The sequence below is a fragment of the Anser brachyrhynchus genome (assembly GCF_964034855.1).
Source record: "Anser brachyrhynchus genome assembly, chromosome: 20".
NCBI lineage: Eukaryota > Metazoa > Chordata > Aves > Anseriformes > Anatidae > Anser > Anser brachyrhynchus.
Window position 1 is genome coordinate 1,039,784 of NC_137713.1, and position 22,186 is coordinate 1,061,969.

At 39.4% G+C, this 22,186-nt stretch overlaps 2 protein-coding genes across 5 annotated transcripts in view; one reads left to right on the plus strand and one right to left on the minus strand.

Annotated features, from left to right (window-relative positions):
* The window catches only part of CLUH (clustered mitochondria homolog), a 35,637-nt gene extending 33,306 nt beyond the window's left edge, over window positions 1-2,331 (plus strand). For all 3 annotated transcript variants that reach the window (XM_080562727.1, XM_080562728.1, XM_080562726.1), the window contains one exon: window positions 395-2,331. In XM_080562727.1, the coding sequence (XP_080418853.1) occupies window positions 395-563 (169 nt within the window). In that variant the 3' untranslated portion in view covers window positions 564-2,331. The remainder of the gene's footprint in view (window positions 1-394) is intronic.
* Window positions 2,332-5,308: 2,977 nt separating this feature from the next.
* PAFAH1B1 (platelet activating factor acetylhydrolase 1b regulatory subunit 1) overlaps window positions 5,309-22,186 on the minus strand; it is a 36,285-nt gene continuing 19,407 nt past the window's right edge. For both annotated transcript variants that reach the window (XM_080562751.1, XM_080562752.1), the window contains exons 3-11: window positions 21,606-21,690; window positions 19,222-19,296; window positions 18,026-18,232; window positions 16,070-16,238; window positions 14,374-14,476; window positions 13,379-13,607; window positions 11,886-11,987; window positions 11,078-11,234; window positions 5,309-9,100 (exon numbers count right to left, since the gene is read on the minus strand). In XM_080562751.1, the coding sequence (XP_080418877.1) occupies window positions 9,027-9,100; window positions 11,078-11,234; window positions 11,886-11,987; window positions 13,379-13,607; window positions 14,374-14,476; window positions 16,070-16,238; window positions 18,026-18,232; window positions 19,222-19,296; window positions 21,606-21,690 (1,201 nt within the window). In that variant the 3' untranslated portion in view covers window positions 5,309-9,026. The remainder of the gene's footprint in view (window positions 9,101-11,077; window positions 11,235-11,885; window positions 11,988-13,378; window positions 13,608-14,373; window positions 14,477-16,069; window positions 16,239-18,025; window positions 18,233-19,221; window positions 19,297-21,605; window positions 21,691-22,186) is intronic.

The window sequence follows — 22,186 nt, forward strand, 5'->3', positions numbered from 1 at the left end:
CCGTGACCTTGTAGCAGCTTTCTGCTCTCATAAAACCGCTCCATGCATCTTAAGGAAACTGGGAACCTTCCTTGAGAAGTGATGCTTATGTGGGCAAGACCACTATGGTGCAGCTTCTCCCTGGGCTGCTCTGCAAGCAGCCAGGGAGCTGGTATTTCCCACTGTCTCCTGTTCTCAGCCCGTCCCCCTGGTAGCAAAAGGTTTGTTTTTCTTTAGCTCTGTTTGGAAGAGCAGGAGGTAGCTGAAGTACAGTCAGTGGGCTCTACCTGTAAGAAATGAAGTGAGTAGTGCTGGCCTAACTGTAGAGAACAGCAGTGGCTACCTTTTGTCCCTGTGCTTCACTCCATTCTTTATATTTGCTAATATTTGCTACCCTTCCTGGTTTTCCCCTCAGCCAAAAAGACTTGGAGAACCTTAAAGCAGAGGTGCAGAGACGCCAGCAGCTCCAGGAAAGCATAAAAAGTGGTGAACAGCTGGAACCAGAGGACAAAGCTGTGGAGGAGAAAGAAGCTGAGCCAAGCATGCCTTCCACTGCGATCCCCTTAACACAGAGCTCTGCTTAATGTGTACCTCGCTTTAAAAAAAAAAAAAGTTAAACCACCCTTTTCTGAATCTGAACCAGGGTCTTGGACTCCCCTGGAGCAGCTCCTCCTTTTTTTTGACAATGTTATTGCACTGGTACAATTAATACACAATGCAAAGAACTAATCTGAGAAATGTAATCTGTCTGACTGAGCTTGTATCTGCCACGTGAAGGGGGAAGGTGGCCAGGATGCAGCAGCATATGAAAGACCCATCCTAGGTGAGCACAGCCAGAGGCTGTTGTGCCTGTGTGTGTGTATGTGTGTGTGTGTGCACATATCATCAGTTATTTCTACTTTGTACATATGAATTCCAAATGAATTGTCTTGAGGTATATAACATTTCTCAGGTCATTTTTATGTTGACTAAGGACACTGCTTTGCTAAAACCAGTACAAAAACATCCCCTATCCACTGCTCAGCATTCTTGTAAGATGTGGATTCCAAGCCAAAAGATTTATTCCCCCCCGCCCCCCCCAGTCACTATCCTAATTTGTGCTAAGGAAAATTAAGCAGCCATATTTGTATTGCTCAGATAATTGAAGCCTGTAAGGTGTGTAAGTAAGTGGGGAAATGTACAGCATTTTCTACATCAGGATATAGCCATTGGATTCCTTTAACCATTTTTTCTACTTTTGGTTGGCAGTTTGGCAAGTCAGTTTTTTTGTAAGTAACATTCATGTTCTAATTTTCAAGATATAGAGAAAAATATATATAAATATATATGATACTTACAGTTCCACCTCTGCTCTGCTTGTAGCTGAGTAACTTAGGATATTGTATCCAAAGAGTGAGGGCTTGATAATTAAAGCGCACAAACTTCCATTACAGTGGAAACCCCAGTGCCTAGACGAGATTGATAATGGCATCAAACAAGGTCTGAACTGAAGTGATTTATTGGGCCGCAGTTGCCTACTTAACAGAGGGGAGGAAAAGTAAGAAACAGGGACTTGATCTGATTTGAAATAGCAGCTGTACCACAGAGCTGATCAACGTTAACCTGGTTGCCAAATTTAACTAAATTGGAATCGTGAGTTTCATACAACACGAAATTAGTAGGCTTTGGGGCAGGGAGGGGGGTTAAGTAAAACCACTCTTCCCCCGGCACTGAAACCTCTGGCTGATGTCTTCATAACTAACGTTTTGCACACGGGGTTTGAGATTGTTCCCAGGGGAGCTTCCATTGCTGGCAATGGATGTTGCTGAAGTGGCAGATGCCACAAACTGCCTCTGTCTTTCCCCCCTCCCACCACACACATCCCATCGTCACTTTAAAGGACGAGCACAGGCTCCCCTGGTAGTGCAAGTCATGAAGCAGGTAAGACTTAGCCACTGCAGGCCATGGTATGCCGACAGTTGAATGTCCTTTTTTCCCAAACAGATCAAGCTGTAGAGCAACTTCTGATTGCTAGTCCAAAACCACCCTGTGCTGACAAAGGAGTCCAGTCTCTTTCTCATTTTGTCTGTCATGGCTAGTACCCTATGCTAATTTGCATTGCTGCTTTTACTGACCTTCTGGAGAAACAAGTGCTGTCACTGTGCTCTGTACCCTTGGGTTCCTGTACTACATTACAGGTATTTGTAACTTTGGTGGGGGGGGAAGGGAAGTTGGGGAGCAGCCGCCGAGTTGTTAGAGGTGGCAAAGCAGGAGGAGTCTTTACTGCAAAAGACCTTGCTCCTATTGGAAAAAAAAATATCTGAATTTCATGGAAAGCAATCAATAAATGACTACAGTGCATCTTTCCTATAAGAACTTTCTTTTGCTAGTGTCTTTTAGTCCATTAAAAGCTTTTGAAACTATTTTAGACACTACTTATCAATTTCTTTAAAAACTGCTCTAAGGTGGTGGCTAACATTCAGCTGAGCACCATCACAGAGCCCCCGGCTTCTGTTCTGAGCAAGAGCCCCTAGGACAGACCAGGTCACGTTAGTGGGCAGCCTTAAAGCGTGCGCCTCTACTGCAGCTGCTGTGGGGGAACTGAGGCCCCTTCCAGCGCTCCTCTGCCGGCACTGAGGTGGGCGCTGGGGCTGCCACCCGCAGCGCCCTGGGCAGGGTGATGTTCAGAAGGGAGCGAAATGGGGGCGTGCTGAGGGTTGGGCTCCCAGCTGCAGGCTTGGCAGGCCCAGCAGTGGGTGCCTCCTGCGGGGCAGAAGCTCCGCCACCTTTTTAGAGGTGTGGGGGCTGCTTGAACACGTCAGTAAATTGCACTGTTCACGAATTTGTGCAGCCTGATACTCGCTCCTCTCTGTGTACCCCCTGCCTCCCCCATTATCCAAGTGCCACGAGGGGCTGTCCCAGGACTTGATTCCAAAAGATCAGTAATAACACTAATACCATCATAACCCCAGCAAGACAAAACCACAGAGAAGCAAGAGCTACTCTCATCTGTTAACAGCCACCTCAGCAGCACGTCCCCCCGGGGCGAGCAGGGGCTGAGCAGAGGCTCAGGTGCTCTCCTGGTAAACAAGGGAAATGAAGCAGAAGCACACAAAGTCTCACTAACAAAGCTAAGCAGCTTGAATGCTATAATTTGTTCAATAACTGCATTGAAGAAGAGTTCCATAATCCTCTTTACCTCTCTTTGGCTTTGGGTGTTCTCAGGTATTGAGTTCACAAGTCTGAGAAGACAAATGATCGTGGAAGCCCTGACCCAAACCGAGGACACAGCAGACCAAGAAGAGGGTAGAAGTTCAGGAACCTGCACATAGCTCTCCCAAACCTAGCCCAGCTTAGGTCTGTTAGGCCAAATTTATTATTACTTTATGCAACTACATATAGTGCACCTTCTCCTGAGGCGCTGCATCAAACACACCAGCACTCCGCGTGTCGGGGCACGTAGGCCCCTGCAGTGCCCCGGTGCCAGAGCTAGCAGTAACCGTGTGCCACTGCCTGGCAAAATAACTGCAGAGAATTAAATTGAGACATACTGAAACCATCAGCAGTTCTGAAGATGGCATATAGAAAGCAACCCACTATTTTTATCCTCCCTAGTTGTTTTCCATACAATGGGATTTCAGCATTTACCATAAGCCAACTCCTACACCCTGACACAACCTCCCTGCGCGGCACCAGTCGCCTCGCGGCACTCAGCAGCCACGTTACCTGCACAGAGCCGCCCACTCGGCTGAACCCATTCTCTTACCAGTGTAATGTCTCGTCATATTCAGCCCTGGCTGCTGGGACATTTTAGTACCAGTCGTTTCTACAGGCAAGCAAACCACCCAAGGAGGTGCCTCTCCACACCACGGCTGCTGGCGGCAGCTGTTTGGGGGCTGGGAAATGCTTCAACTGCACAGATACCTCATGGCAACTCACAGTTTAGTAGGCCTTATCTCTTCCGTTTGATAAGCTTACTGTGTTTTTCATATCGCTTTCTTTGAAATCTACATCTTAATTCATCAGTTCAAAGGCCTTTTCTGGCTCACCCAGACATTCATCGCAGCCAGAAGCGGGACTTGAGCTGGACGTTCAGTTAAGTGGGTCACAAACGAACGTCTCCAACAGATCGTCAACAGAGCAGCCCCAGCTCAGCTGCTACTAGGTAACACCATGCAAGAAGCTTACAGGGACAATAGCTGGTAGGGTGGCTTTACTTCATTCTTTCCCCACATCATGGTCAAGGTTACAGCCTTGTCCTTCTACCGCTGAAGAAACGAGCATTTCCACGTTAGTTACTGAGCCATTTATAAACAGCACTCAAGGCAACGAAGGCCAGAGCAGAAGGAAAAAACTACACCCCAACTGCAAGACAGCAACATTAAAATAAAATTTAAGCCCTGCTTCAGTGCCTCAGCTTTGCATACACGCACCTCCAACCACACGAGGCTTTTGGTGCCTAAGAGAGCAAATTACTCCCACACCGAAATGCTTGGGAGGATTCACCCCAGCGTGCACCTTTCAGTGTTAATAGCTCCAATGGTACTGACCAAAGAGCTAGCAAAAAGCGAAAGGTGGTTCTATTAGGCCAACAGTAAATTAAGGCTCAAGGTAAGGAAAAAAAACACAAAGGCTCACCATCTGACGCTGCGGGAGGACAGCAGGAGGCAGCCGGCTGAACACGATGCAGAAAGGCAGCAAGGGCAACTGAAGACACTCAGACTCGCCACCAACACCACCAGCTCTTACTGTTGGCCTCACTGACGCTGTGTTTTGCCAGGAATGGTGAGGCAGTGCCCGCGCCTGCGGCAGAGCGTGCAAGGGCACCGCGGCGTGCGTGTGCTGCAGGAGGCTGTGCTGCGCTACGCCTCCCTGACACCTGCAGTACGAGACATGGGGGGTTCTACCCAACAACTTCAGTAAATTCTGCTCCAAATGTACTTCATCACAGAAAATCTTACTACGCTGAAAAGTCAAAGCGGCCTCCTAGCACGGTGCCCACGGCGCGCGCCTCCTCCTGTGGGCTCAGCACTGCGGCGTTAGGGAGCGCGAAACCACTCGGTACAGCATTAAAAACAACAACCTTCAGATCAGAGAGGAAACTGGCTTTTTAAGTTTGCATACATTTTAATAAAATCTCACTTTACCATATTCACCAACAAAACCTCAGAATAGCCTAACTGCAACCATCTGCCTTAAAAATGCCTTACATTTCCTTACTCATGTACAATTTGAATTAAAATCAGGTTACAAGAAAAAGCAGTGTGGAGCAAAATCTGATGGGTGGAACACCGGTAACTTGTTTTCAAAATAGTTTTAATTCTTGCATCCAAGGAAACAAAAACACATCTAGTTTTATATGCATTTAATAGTTTACCAATTGGTACAATAAGATTTTTTTAATATGCAGAAAACATGAATAAATTTTGTTTTACACAGTCTGAGAGCAACAAATCTTACTGTAAAACACAGAGCAGTATTATATACATTCCTTTACTGTTTTTTTGTTTTTTGTTTTTAATTGTGTCATATCTTCAGTTAACTCCTACAGTCTGGGAACTGTTTTCTCCAATTGCAACCTCTAACATAGTTCTTACGAAAAATTCAACGTTTGCCTTCATGTCAATGTCAGGATCAACTTCTAAAACTTGAAGATTTTGCTCGCTTATCTTCAGAATGAACTTGGGGAAGCCTGAGGGATAGGTAGGACAAGAAAGCAGCTACTTACATGACACAGTGGAAAGATATAAAGGCCAGTTAAATCCAGTTGTGACTTGTAAATCCAACCCAACCTTTCCCACTCCTAATATGTTTATCCCTACCGTTTTATGCACGTATTCTTTGCTAGAAGATTCTTGGTATTGACTTTTCAAAAACACACTGGACTTTATGTACAGCTGGACAGCAAATAACTCATTCTAAGTGCGTTTTTCCTTCACTCACCTTAGTATTTTTTTCTTTATACTCAAATCATTAAAAGGATTATCAAGCCACCACTGTCTACAAAAAAAAAAAGTATCTTTTTCTTTTAAATAGCTTTCATACGAGTCAAAAGCCATTTAAGAGTGATATTATCAGGCAGTTCACATAAAAACAGGAGGAGGCAAACAGGAGAAGCAGGGTACTGACAGTAAGACTGGGCTTGGTGAGTCTATAGCCAAAGCTTTCAAAATACTACAGTGCTCCACAGCCCTTGGACAACTTGCTAGCAACTAGTTTTTTTTTTTTTTCTTTTTAATTAGTGCCCCGGGCACATCATTGGTCACACCATACACAAAAGCAGGACGGTATTTTTTTTTTAAATCTTCTAAAGTGCAAGATGCTATAAAACATCAACTTCCAGATTATGTCTAAACCACAATAAATGTTGCACTTTTTAGAATGCATCTAAGACTTCCTGGGCACATTATGTCAGTGTGGCACTGGAATGTCTGTCTGTTTTTAACCCCCCAAAAAAGTCTGTATTGTCTATTTGGTAACACAGTCTATATATAGTTATTTTTTTTAAGAAATGCCAATTCTAGTACGGAAAGTGACAAAGCAGTGAACCTCTTAAATGCTCTAATAGATTTATTTTGTTATCCAAACCGGTAACCTCATTATTGTACTTGTTATCACAGGAAAGGCACAGGATTAGACAGCTGACAGAAAACGTTGCAAACAGTGAAAAAGTTCAACACAGTGTAATATCAAGGAGCAACACTGCAGGAAACCCTCACAAACCCAACTCCTGTGTTGTGGCTTTCACTTTTTTGTCTAAACAGGGCTTTAACTTTTGATCCATTCAGGACCATCCCTGAGATTATTCACTGCTTATTAAAGGAGAAGGTTGCAAACTGCACTACAGAAGTACTTGGCAGGGTGTTTCACACAAGCAATTAGATGCTGCTTACATGACTTTAGTTAGTTGTTTGCCCTTGTGTATAGTTGTATACTACAGGGAAAAAAATGCAGTAGACAATTTCCACTTAATAGGTACCTTTAATTTCTCAGTTATGTTTACGAGTTATGTACATGAGTGTGGTCTTTTGTTATACTTAAATAAAGTTTCTAGGTCCTATCAGGAATTAAACGGACTTATTACTTAACAATTGCAGATGCACTGAGGAATTTTAAGATGCACTACTTGTGTATCTGGAATTCTTGAATAGACAAAGAGCAGCAAATTTTTCCAGTCCAAGCAGCTAACAAAGAAAGAAATACTTTATCTGTGCATGCTTAAGTGCAGAAACACACACTGAAAATTACGTAAACCACTGGATTTAAGAAGTTAGCCTGAATCTTAAACTGGCTCAAAAAAACCCACACATCAGAACTCCATTTCCTCCACCCCTTCCCAAAGGCAAGTCTATGCAGGGAAACAATACTGAAATCCATCTCCTCCATGCAGAAGAAAGGATCCTTCTTGTGGGCGACTGTAGGAAATTAACCACTATACCCCTCACCAATTTCTTAGTGTGTACACCCTCCAGACAACCCTATGTTGGTCAAGGATTTTTATTTTTAAAAGGGACAGTTTAAAAAGCCATGTATTAAACAAAATGAATAAAAAAGCACAATTTCATCTGTTAAAATATCAGACTGGTACTTCAGTATACTGGAAATTTTAAAGTGGATTTTTAAAAAGACCTGGTTAGTTCAGTAAGTATTGGAATTCTTAGTTATCTATAATGAAATTTGTCACAAAATGGTGATTAAAACATTAATTTATAATATTTTCATTCACTGCAGGTCAAAATTTATAACTTTAGGGATATGCAAGTTAAAAATTGTATACACCAGACAATGCAAATACTAATAACCAAGTTGGGCTAGTTTTGTTGATATGATTTATTTTTTCATTTTTAAAAGTTTACTTGATAGGATCATTCCAACAGATGGACTTGGTTTTGTTGATGGTGTTTTCTTTTTCTTTTAGAAGCCTGTATCAATTTGTATCTGCCATTATAATCTGATCCTCAAGGTATTTAGTGCTTTCTTTAAAGCATTTAAATACTGTATCCCAAGATTTCTCAGTATGCGAACCACTAAGTTTTTATTCAAGCCACATTGTCTTGTCAAGGTAAATATAACCTCATATTCAAAAGGGTTTCCAAGGAGGCACTAAAGAAAACAAGAAACCTTTGCATACCCCAAACCTCCTGCATGTGAATATAAGGGAAGTGTACTTTGATACTGTTGTGTAATAGGAATTGCACATCTCTAACAAACATTGAAAGCAAACAGCAAGTTGTACCATGGCAGTCATTTGGGAGATTAAGCTCTATTGGAAATTAGATCACTAAGTTCTAGTGGGATGGACAACTCCTCCTGGAAGTTCGTCTAGCATTAAAAAAAAACATTTAAACTTAGTTTAACAGCACAGCTTAACCATTGAATGACCAAATAAAAAATAAATACATTTATCACATCAGCTGCTACTAAGATTTGTTGTCTTATTTCAGGTTTACAGTTATATAAATATACCAACCCTTGTGTGATAGGAGGCCAAAACAAGTGTATTCTGTTGATTTGGCAAATGTTTCATGACAAATATTCCAAAGTTTAATTAATTTCCATTAATTACATATAAGGTTCAGAAGATTCTGAATTGCAGCCATATTATCTAGTATTCTTAGAGAAGATTTATTAAGCACACTTAAGTGATGTTACATAGATACACATTTCTGAAAGAGCCCTACAAAACTTTTCCCAAATGAGGTCACCAATTCAGGCACCAACAGACAGCAGAAAGAAAAACAGGTATAATTATCCGACATAGAACGACACTGTCAACTATTCAGTTAAGTGCCCTATTTTCAATTATCCAACTTCTGCCTTCTTAGGTCTGATGTGACCAATGCCAGCCCATGTTCTTAAACCTATGGTACTTCTAGACAACGTATGTAAATTTACAGTATACAATTTGGATTCACCATGCATGAATACTTTGTGTGTAACATTTAATAAGCTCAATCTACATCCAGAATAATTTACATGAAAGGACAATATTTATTTAAACAGAGCTCAATGGGTAACCATGGTATCTGAGTGCATCCAGAGGAAAAAGGGGTCAAATGTGAATTCAATCAACGGCACTCCCACACTTTTACTGTTTGATCTACACTTCCAGTAACCACATATGGTGCCGTCTTGTGGAAATCTGTGAGGAAAGAAAAGTGTATGTTAACAATGAATGCAATTTAGTATTTCCCTCTCTCACTGAATGCCATTACTTTTCCCCCAAAAATGACACCGTTTCAAAGACTAAATTTCAAAGTTCTGCATATCCAGTTTTGAAGGCAAATTCTCTAATGTAAAGTTTTGTGAAGCAAGAAAATCTATTTTCAGTTCAGTTATAAAGGAGCTTCCATGGAAAAGAAATCTGATCACGTTATAACAGAGACAAGTCTGAAATACCTCAAAAGTGATAAAGCCCTTGAACATTACCAGAAGACAACATCATTATTTACATATAAGTTTAGAATCAGAAGTCAAGAAACTTTTGCTTTTTGCTGTAGACAGTAGAGCTGATGTTTAAAAAAAAGTGTAGTGTTGCTCACGAGATCCCAAATTATGTCATATATGCAAGTAAGTTTTGGACTGGGTGGGTCAGCAGACAGTACTCAAGTTTATCCATGAAGAGTCAAGAGTCAAAAGGCTGGGGGAAAAATGGCTGGAAAGCTGCCAATTGGAAAGGGACCTGGGGGTATTGGTTGATAGTCGGCTGAATATGAGGCAGCAGTGTGCCCAGGTGGCCAAGAAGGCCAATGGCATCCTGGCTTGGATCCGAATCGGCACGACTAGGGAACTTATCGTTCCCCTGTACTCAGCTCTGGTGAGGCCGCACCTCAAGTACTGTGTTCAGTTCTGGGACCCTCACTACAAGAAGGACATCGAGGCCCTGGAGCATGCCCAAAGAAGGGCAATGAAGCTGGTGAAGGGTCTAGAGAACAAGTCTTGTGAGGAGTGACTGAAGGAGCTGGCGTTGTTTAACTTGGAGAGAAGACGTTTCAGGGGAGACCTTATCACACTCTACAATTACCTTACAGCAAGCTATAAGCAAGGTGGGGATTGGTCTCTTCTTCCAAGCACTAAGTGAAAGACAGAAGGAATTGGCTTTGAAATGCACCAGGGGAGGTTTAGGTTGGATATCTGGAAAAATTTTCTTCACTGAAAGGGTTGTGAAGTATTGGAACAGACTGCCCAGGGAAGAAGTTGAGTCACCAACCCCGAAAGTCTTCAAAAAAACATGTACACGTACTACTTAGTGACATGGTTTAATGTTGGACTTGGCAGTGCTAGATTAAAGGATGGACCAGATATCTTAAGAGGTCTTTTCCAACCTAAATGATTCTATGATTCGGAACACCTAATTGTACAGAAAAGGTTCAGCAAATAAATCCATGAACTGAAACAGACAATTCCAAGGATCTAATGTTAACACTTTTATGTTCTTTAACCTTTCTTTAGCCCTTGTTGATCAGCTGCTTTCAATAAATTAAGAGTGAAGTTGAGTCAGAAACCCCGAATCTTGATTAGAACTACTAGTTTTATTAGAAAACCTTAGTAGCCAATTCCAGGTCCACTGCTAACCTAGCATACACAGCTTTAATGAAGAAACTAGAAACTGCCCAAGGAGTACAGAGAAAGAAACAATACAGAAGATTCCAGAGTAAAGCTAGTTTTGTTGAGTGAGGAGTGTTTTTGCTAGGGTGGGGGGGGGGGGGAACTGACATCTATCAAGTTCTGGTAATACTAAACTGGAATGCCCAGTAATTACAATTAACATTATTTCCTGACTCTTTTACCTCGTCCCCTGCCTTTTTTGTTGTTGGCAAGCATTTGTAATACAGCGCTGCCCCAAATCCCTGCACACTCAGCAATGAAGGGTTCCAGAACACCTTGACAGTTAATGTCTTCGTCCAACGTGCAACACTGGCAGCAGAAGTGGAAAAAAACTTAACACTCTAAATTCCTATCTGTCCTTATATGACTAAGATACATATAGCACAAAACTTCACTGGAATCCCAAAATGTGAATGCCTAGCTTGGTACTCAACTTCAGCTGGTGAAGATGTAGAAAAATTTGTATCTGTGGTTCTGAATGTCTCAATAAGTACTGTGGAACAATACATACCCAAAGAGGTAACAAAGTGTTCGTGCGCATTGAGGGTTTTCATGCATCGTTTGTTCTTGAAGTCCCAGACACGTAGAGTCTTGTCATCAGCACAGCTCAAAATAAACTTCCCCCCAGAATGGAACAGAACGCCACGTACCCAGTTATCATGGCCCACCTTAAGCACAAAGAGACATTAGTGAGCAGATGCATGTTTTAAGGCTGAATACTCTACAATTTACGCTATGACAAACTGAGCAATTCTTTGCTCTGCTCCTGCAAGGAGATCATTTATTTTTCTAAAACCTATTAGAATTCGAGGTTTACCTTCAGTTTCTATTATTACATTTATTATATCAGCACTATCAACAATGTGAGTTCCTGTCCTTGAAGGCAAACAAACAGCGGTTCTCATGTGATCTCCACCAATCCTGCTCCCCACCCCCAGCGCTGACATCTAGTCCAACCTGAATACAGGCAGGAAAACAACAGCCCATAGCCCACGGGAAGACCACCACATTGAAAGAATACGACATTCCACTGAAGACAAAATTCAGCTGATTATCAGCATTTCCACTGACAAATCAAGCTACTAATTATAACAACTACACCACCATGCTCCTGCATTTATACTACGTATTTTGAAATTCTTAGTATTTCTTAGCAACAAGAGCTGAAATACAGAAGCCATTGAAATTGTCTATTTCCAGTGTGCGCCTTATTACAACAACTTTGTCTTTTCTACAAAAAAAAAAGAAGATAATTCACTACATTAAAGTTGGAGTTAAGTACACAGCTATCACCACCAGAAAAACACCAATAAACTTACAAGTGTCATAAGGCACATGCCAGTGCTAATGTCCCACATCTTAATGGTCTTATCTCTGGATCCAGACAGCAGAAAAGGCCCAGGCTTGCCACTCTTCTTAGTCTGCAGAAAATTATGTTTTAAGTTATGGCATATACAGGGGGGAAAGAAGAGGGAGAAAGCAGATCCTTTGAGTGCTATTTCTTAGTAGAAAAATTAGATTATAGGACAGCTTACAACTAATAAACACACAATGCTAAAGCTAGGATTCACAGGCATTTTGTTGCTAATACTAGGAGAAATAAACAAAAAATGAAAGGAATTAATCTGTTGAAAGAATTAATTTTATGTCCTACTCATATACCAAAAATACTTTGAATCCAAACTTGCCTACTGCAAGACATTGAATACAGTGGTAGGTGCGGTTCAAATAGAGTTACACATCTCAGGACAAACGAGTATGAAGTTCAGACATACCTTTGTGTCCACATTCTTCATAAAAAGTAATGAAGCAATTTAAGAATTTTTGGAAAGTCCCTACTCTGAGCTTATTGCCATTCGATACCAAGCAAAGTATGAATGAAACACTTAATTCTCAGAACTTGAAATGCTTCAATTGTGAATTTAATATTAACTTGCTTCTTGCTCAAAGCTAACTACTGTAATGTGACATATATAGTTGATCAGACCAGCAGAGGGCAGTGGAGACACCACTTCAGATAATTATCACTGCAAGACGAAGTGAACATTCGGAATTTAGCTTTAATTACTCTTAATTAAAAGATTGTAAGAATCTTTTAAGGATGCAAGTAAAATTTGACTGAAATAATCTGTAAGATCCATCAGTAGACAAGTTCCTGCCTTCAGCGTATCTGCTTTTCTCCTGGGGTATTCAGGTTCTTTATGGGCAGGGTAGAAATGTTTGTTGTGTTCTTTAAACTAGAAATAAAAGTTAATTTCTTCTACACTTTGTCATCCTTAAAAGGAAAATTTTTGCTGACCTTTAGTAAGCCTTTCTTAAAGATTTAATGGCCAAACGACAGAATATGTATCCATGATCATACAAATGCTTTTTTTTAAAAAGAATGTTTTCTCATTTCATTAACTCTGCACACTAGGAAACTGAGGTCAAAGCTTAATTCAAATGCAATAACATTTTCAATTACATCCAAGGTAGCTTCATTTCTAACTTGCTACTCCCCCTACACCTTTCATTTGCCTAGGATCCTTATAAACTTCATGTTATGCTAGATAAGCTACCTTCCACGTTTCTTTGTACAGGTATGTGAACACGGTTCCACTCTCTACCTCAGAAATAGCCTCTCTCTAAACTTCACTTTCGTTAGTGCATCTTACTGTTAAAGCACAAAAGCACTGAGCCTATGAAGCCAAGAGGGGGGATTAATGTATACCAAGTATAACCAGCAAAAACCCCTCATATACCTGCTGTACCTGCCAAATATTTTGAGAACAAAGCATAGTAGTTTCACATTTATTAGCATTGGAAACATTACCTCTGATCCCGTAGCTTCTGATATGGTGGAGTATGAGCTCTCAGGAGCCCAGGAAATGCATTCTACCACATGCTCATGTTCTCGGAGCTCAGCTTTGCATTCCTTTGTCGCTACCACCCAAACACGCACTGTCTGGTCATTAGAACAACTGGCAATTAAGGTGCCATCCTGGTTAGGCCGCACCATGCGCACCCATTCTCTGTGACCCGTGAAAGTCTTCACACAGTAACTATTTAAAACAGAGAAACAGAAAGTAATTAACACTGCAGTAAAACCACTATACATGCCTTTGAAATTTAAGGGCAGTTGACCTACTCCTAGAAGTTAAGCTAAGCTATTTTAGCATGCATGTCAGTTCTGGCTGATGTACAAGGCCATAAAAACGGTTTATGGTAAGAAGTTCATATGAGAAAGAAGCAACAGTTAAGAACAAGCAAATACTTATTAAGCTAAAAAACAGGAAGCTGGGGGGCTAAAAATAAAATTGACACCCCAGTTTGCATTAAATACGTAAATCTGTGTTCTTAAAATACAAGTCATTCAGATAGCCTTCACCCACAACCTTGAGCCAATGGATGAATTAAAGAGACTACTGAAGAATGAAATAAGCAATAAGGCTAAAAAAAATTTAAAATTCAAATTCTTCCTCTGTGGCAAGAAAGGTAACAGATTTCTCCTCCCTCCTGTCATATTCTTTAAACTTGCAGTTAACCACTGTATTTATATTCCTACCTGGTCCTGAGTTAGTGTTATACCTCCATAGCTCCCAGAAAGATAAAGCTGGTTACCTTTAATTAGCAGCTATGAAAACCCTGTACTTAAAAGATTTAAGGCAGAAGCCTTCAGTTTATAACTGAAAAGAGCATAATACCATATCTCAATTAAAAAAAAAGTCTTGCTGACATTCAAGATGCATGTTGGCCCACTTCCTTTTAAAAAGTGCTTTTTTTGTGTGTTTTCTTTAGGTAGTTATGTTTAACTACAATTGCACTTACCCTGTTTGGACTTCCCACATTTTGATAGTTTTATCCCTTGAGGCAGAAACTATATGATCTCCATTGGGCATGATGGCTACTGAAGAAACATTATGATCATGACCTAAAAACAAAAACAAACTTTTATTAAGTGGTACCGTAATATTGTTTTTACAGAGCATATAGGACTTGCTATTCATTTATCTTGAGCAAGTAGCTATAGCAGTAGCCTTTAGCACATTTTATGGAATAATCTTTAAATGTAAATTTACCATACAGTCCAGGTATTGAGCAACCTTTAGGATTGTTTCAAAAAAAAATTTTAAGATGTTTTAAAAATAGACATTCACCACTGCAAGCAAAATTTCCTTTGTAACAGTTACAAAGCTTGGCAGTTTAGAAGAGAGCTGCTATGGTGACTATATTTGAAATTATCAATTAGGTCTGCTTACAGTATTCTGATGCACTATGCAGAAGATGTCTCAAAGGAAAAGAGGTCTTCAGCAAGAAAGCATGCCAAACCTCACTGTATGTGCATAATTCTAGAAGACTGAATGTTTCCAGCATCTGATATTAGATATTAGTAAGATACCATACTGCACTGATTCAAGAGCCAAGTAAGAACCAGTTGTACATACATGAAAGCAACTTTTACTGTTGAGACTGCTGGACTCGAACTACAAAGCAGCTACACTGGTAACCAAGTATCTGAAGTTCTAAAGTGTCAGAGAATACTAGTTTCAGTGCATGTACTGTACAATTTCCCCTTGAAAATATAATTTATTTCATTTTACTTGAAATTGACCTACATGGAACTATTTCACCCATGCTCACATTATAACATCCAGTTCATAAAATTATACCTGCTGCATGTGTGTTCATATAGAGATGCTTAAAGACTGCAAAAAAAAAAAAGAACTGGAACACTACTTTATTTTCTCACCATCACCCAGCTGTGTACCATGTTCCACTGCAACATCTGTTCTTTATCTACAATAGTGTTCTGTGGTGTTTGAAGAACTGTACGCATAAAAAGTCAACAGCTTTCTGTTTTTCTTTGGTGTGTGTGTTTATTCTTATACAAGTCTCAAACATTCTTTATTCCTACTCACCACTTCTACAAGATGACATTAGAAGCATATGAGACAAGCAGCAGTATAAAAATGTTTTCATATTAAGACTATAAAACGAGGAGTTACTGTTAATACCTGGATCTCTGTTGTGGTTGCTTTACTTTCCCATTTTTTTGTCCATGTTTTTTGAGACTAATGCACTAGGCACATTCATATGAAATCAGACAAATATGAAGCAAAAGACTGCACAGTACATATAGAACACTTTTCACCTTACCTGTTTCCTTCCTGAATCAGAACTTTAGGGAAATAGCAGACAAAGATAACAAAAACTGTACCTTCAAATCAGTAGAGAGTTATCTGGTAAACATTTAATTTTCGTAACTAATCTACTCCAACTGCCACTTCCATATCATTATGGGGAGTTACCCACAGCATCACGCATAGCAGATTTGAGATGCTATTTCGTTCCATAGACACTGAACATATACTTCATTTACAGAGCACTCGAAGCATTATAACATCCCCTTCTTTCTTTTGGACAATACTGTGGTTTATATCCTCTTTCCACATCAGCAGTTTTCCTGGATCAAGAAAATCTCTTCACTTTACAGACCGCTAAATGAGTTCCCTTTATACCTTACCGTGCATAGTTCTGATGCACTCAAAGCCCTGGAAATCCCATAGCTTAATGGTCATATCAGCAGAACAGGAGGCCAATAGTTTGCCAGTGTGGTCAAAGGAAATATCTTGCACAGAGTCTGTATGCCCCTTAAGGGTTCGTTCAAAGTCTCCTGTCTCATAATCCCACACCTGACAAGTGAACAGAAAATCTGTTAGCAGCAACCTATTACTCGTTGTGATCTCCAGCCTTACATTTGCACTCTGCAGGCTAGTCTGGCACCTTATTCAATAATTAAATTGAGCAAGAGACAAAGAAAGACCAGTAAAAGCCTAATAACATTAAAAAAGCATTATTTTAATATGATTTTGTTACCTATAGATCTATTCCTTTCTATATTGTTTCCTTAACTCTAGTGACACAGCCTGTTTCTAGGTGGTGCAGAAAGCACCTTCTTTAACAATTCCCCCCTCCTTTTTCTTGTCTTTACTGTGGCTCCAGAACCAAACAGCTAGCATTCTGTCTAAAAGAAGAACAATATTTAGAATGCAGTGGTTTAGTAATAATCCAAACCACTCTTAGGAGTTTGATTTATACGCATTAGCTAAATCACAGAATTTGTCAGAGATTAAACAGATGCTTGCACAGTTAGTAACTGGAGGATACCATTCTCACCTCCTAATTAAGTCAGTCTTCTATCACCTAACCTTAAACAAAGCCTTTGAAACAAAACAAGCTCCTACAGATTTTATTGTGGGGTCTCTCTCAATCACAAAATTAGACATTTAATTTTAAATTGTATTCCAAATGAAACAAAAGAAAACAAAAAACACCCAACAGCAAAAGAATCCATCATCCCCAACAGATGTCAATCACTGGGAATGCAACAGTCAAAAATCATGCTATGCAGCTTGGTTTCCAGCATAAGGAAATTCATCCACTGTATCCATAAGAAGGAGTAAAGAATAACCAAAGCTAATTAGGCTCCTGTATAACATCTAACAAACGCAGAGCTGTCACTGTTTCAGTTGACCCAGTCTGCTTGAAGAACAAAAGACCAGTCTTTGATGCTCAAGCCTGCCACAGAAACAAGAACGAGTTAAAAGTTTCTCATGAACTAGATCTGATACGTGTTTTAATCTTCTCCAGTAAGTAGCCACTATTAGAAAAACTTGTATTTTTTAAGCACATTATTTAATATGCTACTGAACCTTTTTCAGAACAGCACTTTTCCAAATAGTTCTCAAAACAGCACAGATGGCAGCCATGAGAAATATCCTTTATCTGGCAATTTGTCTTAAACCGTGACATTCAAAGAAAAACAAAATGCACAATTTTGTTCTTAGAGGATGTTAAAATAAGAAGCTACTTGCCTACTATAACAAATTTGTTTGTGTCACTGTACATTGCAATAAACGTCTATGAAAACCATTTAGAGTTACTGAAAGTCTCTCCTGAAAGTCAGGGGGAATTCATGGGACTTGCATGTCCCACTTAAAAATAAGTGGGAAGAAACATTTTTCAGTTAAGAACTCATCTGTGGAACCACTAACTTAGCTTTAAAAATAATTTCTTCAGATGACTTGAGGCAATTCTTCCTCCCCTCTCATCACATCTCTATACACTCTGTATGACACTCCTCCTCACTGAGCAGTCAAACTGCATTCTTCCCTCACCAACCATTTATCTTTCCAGTTCCTAAATCCACATTAGCTTATTATTTCTTCACAAGCCAAAGGAAAGTCTTCTTAAGTTAAAGGAAATTAAATACTCTTGCAGATATTAACAGGACCAGCATAGAACTATAATTTGTAGATTACACATGGAATCATATTCGAAAGAACCGTCCCTACTGATGCTAAAGCAGAATCTGAAACAATCTTTCACTGGTAGAAAACATGTTCACCCTGAAATACTGACGTTACATATTATTCATCCTCAGACGTCCTTATTTTAATTTTCTGTAGCAAGCACGTACCTTTATTGTGGCATCCTCTGAAGCAGAGACCATAACACTGAAAACTGGATGGAAAATTACTCGAGTGACAGGACTCCTGTGTCCACTCAATGCATACTTCTCTGGAGGACGAGGAATCCACTCTTTAGGGTCTCGTTTTTGACCAAGAGGTCCACCTGATGTAAATTCTTCCTTAGCTTCATTCAGCTTTGATTCTAATTCCATTACCTATGTTTATGGGTTTTAAAGAGACCATTTATTTCTACTCTTACACCAAGATCTAAATCAGCTATAGTGATACCCCAAACACCAACTGGCTCCCAAATCCACAGAAAAGCAAAAATCCACACCAATTACCAACGCTCAATAGCACTGATGTTACTAAAAAAAATCAGACCTAAATCAACCACTAATTCCCCTCTCACTTTCGCAAGAGAAGTTCTACCAAATCATATTCATCCAAACACTGTACAAAGTTGCACTAGCAACTAACTCAAAGTTTTGTTTTTTCTTTACTAATTTTGACGAACGATTGCAGGAAGTTTTGTTAAGCAAAAGGGATCTGACTACTGCAGTATTTTTTTGTATCCTTGAGATGGCACGTGTTAGCCAACAGCAGAGAAACTGAAGGTGTAATAACATCCTAGGTATATTAACCTCTAGGATAGATAGGCCTTTATTATTAGTACACTGATTTTTAAGGCTTTTAATACTCTCTAAACCCACTGAAGCATTACTAAAAAGAGTTTTGTACTGTCCATTTGCAGAAGAATCACTTGCTCTAATGCACTGGAGTTAATGGTATCTCCCCTTTAATGTAACAGCCAAAAACCCCAGCAGCATAGGTTTTTACCTTCTTTCTAAACCAGTTAAGCTGTCTGGAGAAGCTATCCAATCTTTCTATTCACAAATTGCCTTCAGGCACCTTTTTCCTTTCCAGCTTCAGAAATTGTACATACAATCCATAAACTGAAGTCAAGAAATGTTTATAAATAGGCTGTGAGGATGTTTCTACTAGTACTAAGATGGACAAAACATTTTCTACGACACTGAATTAGCTATTTTCCCCTACACAAGTCATCCAAATTAATTTTTGAAGTGTTTTCTAAACTCCACGCTTGTCTGAGAAGGAAAACATGTACCACTCTGTTTAGTGATGAGTGTTTGGTTTTAGTTATAACTTTTTATACAAGTAAATCTATCAGACATCTACTTACCTTCTTTTGTAATCTTATAACTGATGTCCATTTCTTCTCCAGAAGTCCGGCGTACTTCTTATCTAACTCTTCATTCTAGGGGGGAGGAATGTTTAAATAAATAAATTCTAGGTCCAAAGCCTCCAGAGGTATTTCTTCAAAAGTAACAAACAGGTCATTTTAACAAAAATCTCTTCACCACAGAAAAAGAAATTGAAGCAAATTAAAAATACAGCAGCAGCAGAGATTAATGATGCAAGATCCTGCAAATAAAATCTAAAAACTAGGACTGATCTTCATTACTTGAAGTCTTTTTAAGTGTTATGCATTTCTGTGTAAGTTGGGTCCTGTTTTATTACAGGTTTTCCCCTTCTCCTGCCCCAACTAACCCTCATGAAAACAACAGTATATAGCACACATTGACTGCAAGGACCAAGGCATACAGGACTGGTAATTAGCTTCTAAAAGACAATCTTCTTTTCACATCCACCAACTAGAGCGTTATGAGCTAATGAACTCCTACCTACAACCGTTAAGACCGTGTTAGCTGCGTTACTTGTTAGCACAATGCATTTTATTTCTCACAGAAACACACACTGTTTGAGAGTGGCAACCAGCTGCCAGAGCAGGATTACACATATTCCATCTCACTTGAAAACCATTTATCCCAAACTAATTCTGAACTTTTTTGAAGACTTAATCATAGTTAACCTCAAATAACCACCGTAACATTGCACTGTTTTGTGCCCAAATCTCAAAGACAAGCTTGAACTTCTCCCAGCACCTTTACCTTTGTACCTGCAGCATAGAGCAGACTACTAAACCTACTCCACAGAACAACACCTCTGATACTGGAAAAATCAACAGTGATTTTGTAACTCTAATGAAATTTTAATGATGGATAATTTTCTTCCTCTAAATATTTTTCTCCTTTGGGCTCTAGGGAATAACTGGGGAGCTACAACGAACAACTGATGTTATTGCAAAAGCAAAAGGACTATTTTATTTTCCCTCTCACCTGTTAACACAAGGAAAAAAGCAACACAAAAACAAGCAGCATCATCAGAAGCACAGAATAGTGTGTGAAATGCTGCACTGCTTCATTCTATGTACAAAGTGAAAATCTCATACCAGAATAATTCTATTTTGTCATTTTATAATCCCACCTAATTCAGAATTTTCACCTAAGAAAGTCATATGCAACTTTTAGTAACTGCATTTTCTATTTCCCTCAAGACAATCTAGCCTATTTAGATCACCTTTTTAACTTTTGGGAAGAGAAAACTTAATTAGGTTGATAGATAAAGCAGATAAGGGAATGGTATTAGGATTTTCAATTATAAGTACGGTATTCCAATTTGTAATTTCTACTTGTTTATTAGATGCTAGAAGCAGACTGGAGAGATTAACTTATACTTCAACCAAGCATTTGGGAAAAAGAACAACACAATAATTATGATAGAGGGGAGGCAAGGATTTATCAAAAGTCATCTCATTGAGGCTTACTATACATTCCAGGTGTCTCCAGAGAAACAAATTAAAATGAAATGCACAGCCCTAATAAATGACAACCTAAAAATCATACCAAGGAAGAATCATCCGTTACAAAGGCAAATCAACAGAATTAAGTTGCATGAAATGACTGGTCCAAGTCAATAGCATCCGTACAGCCTGACAAAGTGAACTGTGTACCAGAGCTGACCACCTTCTATTAACTGTTTAGATCTGCCCTCCTAGTACACCGTTAACCAACTAGTATGCAGCAGTCCCAGGCAATGATTTAACTACTGACCCAACTGCCATCACAAAACGGACCTCCACCATGCGCTCTGTCTGATAAATACAAAAGACAAAAGCAATCCTGTTTTGTCTTCCTGTTCCCAAAACATGACCATGAGAAATCAGCTTCCAAAGTTGCAATCTTATACCATTTCAAGTCTGGTGACAAGAGAACAGTCTTCAGTTTTATTAGTTTGTACTGCAGGAAGTTTATGCTTTTATGCAGAATTCCAAGATAAGAATAAGCACAGTCAAAGAAATGAGTTAGTTACAGGGAGGGGAGGATGGATGTACGCAACAGCAGGAAACAAATCAAACGTGAAAACTAAATGCATTCTTCTGATCATTACGAACAAAATAGGTGATCTCAAAAGGCCCTTTCCAAGCTGAACAGACTCCAAAGCTCCCTGCTCAAAGCAACATCACCTCGAACAGATTGCTCAGGACCACATCCAACGATTATTTTTTAATTTTATGTTAAGACAATAAGCTGTATGAGTATCACCTCCAATTCTGATGGCATGAGCTAATAGGTAGATAAAGCGTATACATATTCAGAAGTGACACGTTTCAATATTATAAACTCTTTACTTAGAATATAGATGAATCATTTTGTTTGAACTCACCACATCTAACTCAGCTTCCTTTTTAAAAACTGAATATGCCTCTTCATAGCCATTAGAACGAAGGTAATCTGCTATTGCTCGATTTCTAAAAAAAACAAAACCAGTAACAGTATCTTTAGCCATAGTTCTGGATAAGAGCGCAAGGATTGTTTTTTTTTTTATCATTACAAAAGCATGATCAACATCTTATGTCTTCAGTGCAGTACATCATCTAGAATTATAAGGCTTGTTAAAAACCCAAGCAAATTTCTACAATACATTCGGTAAACATTTTGCTTCAAGATGTAAACAGCAATACACTTATATCTTAGAATGTATTTCTTATTTCAGGATTGATGAAGGTGTTGTTTCTTTTCTTTTACATTACCAAGCATTGGAGTATTGCAATGTCTGTATGTATATGTCTGTATTGCACATAAAACCTAAAGCAGGTACAAAAAAAGATGACCATGTCTACACATTAACTTTGTAGCTTCATCACTGAAAGCTATGTTGAGAAGAATAGTTTACAGTACTTAAGAGTACTCACAAAATTTCGCTTCAGTTAAACTCAAATAAAACCACTCAGCTTAAGAGAAAAA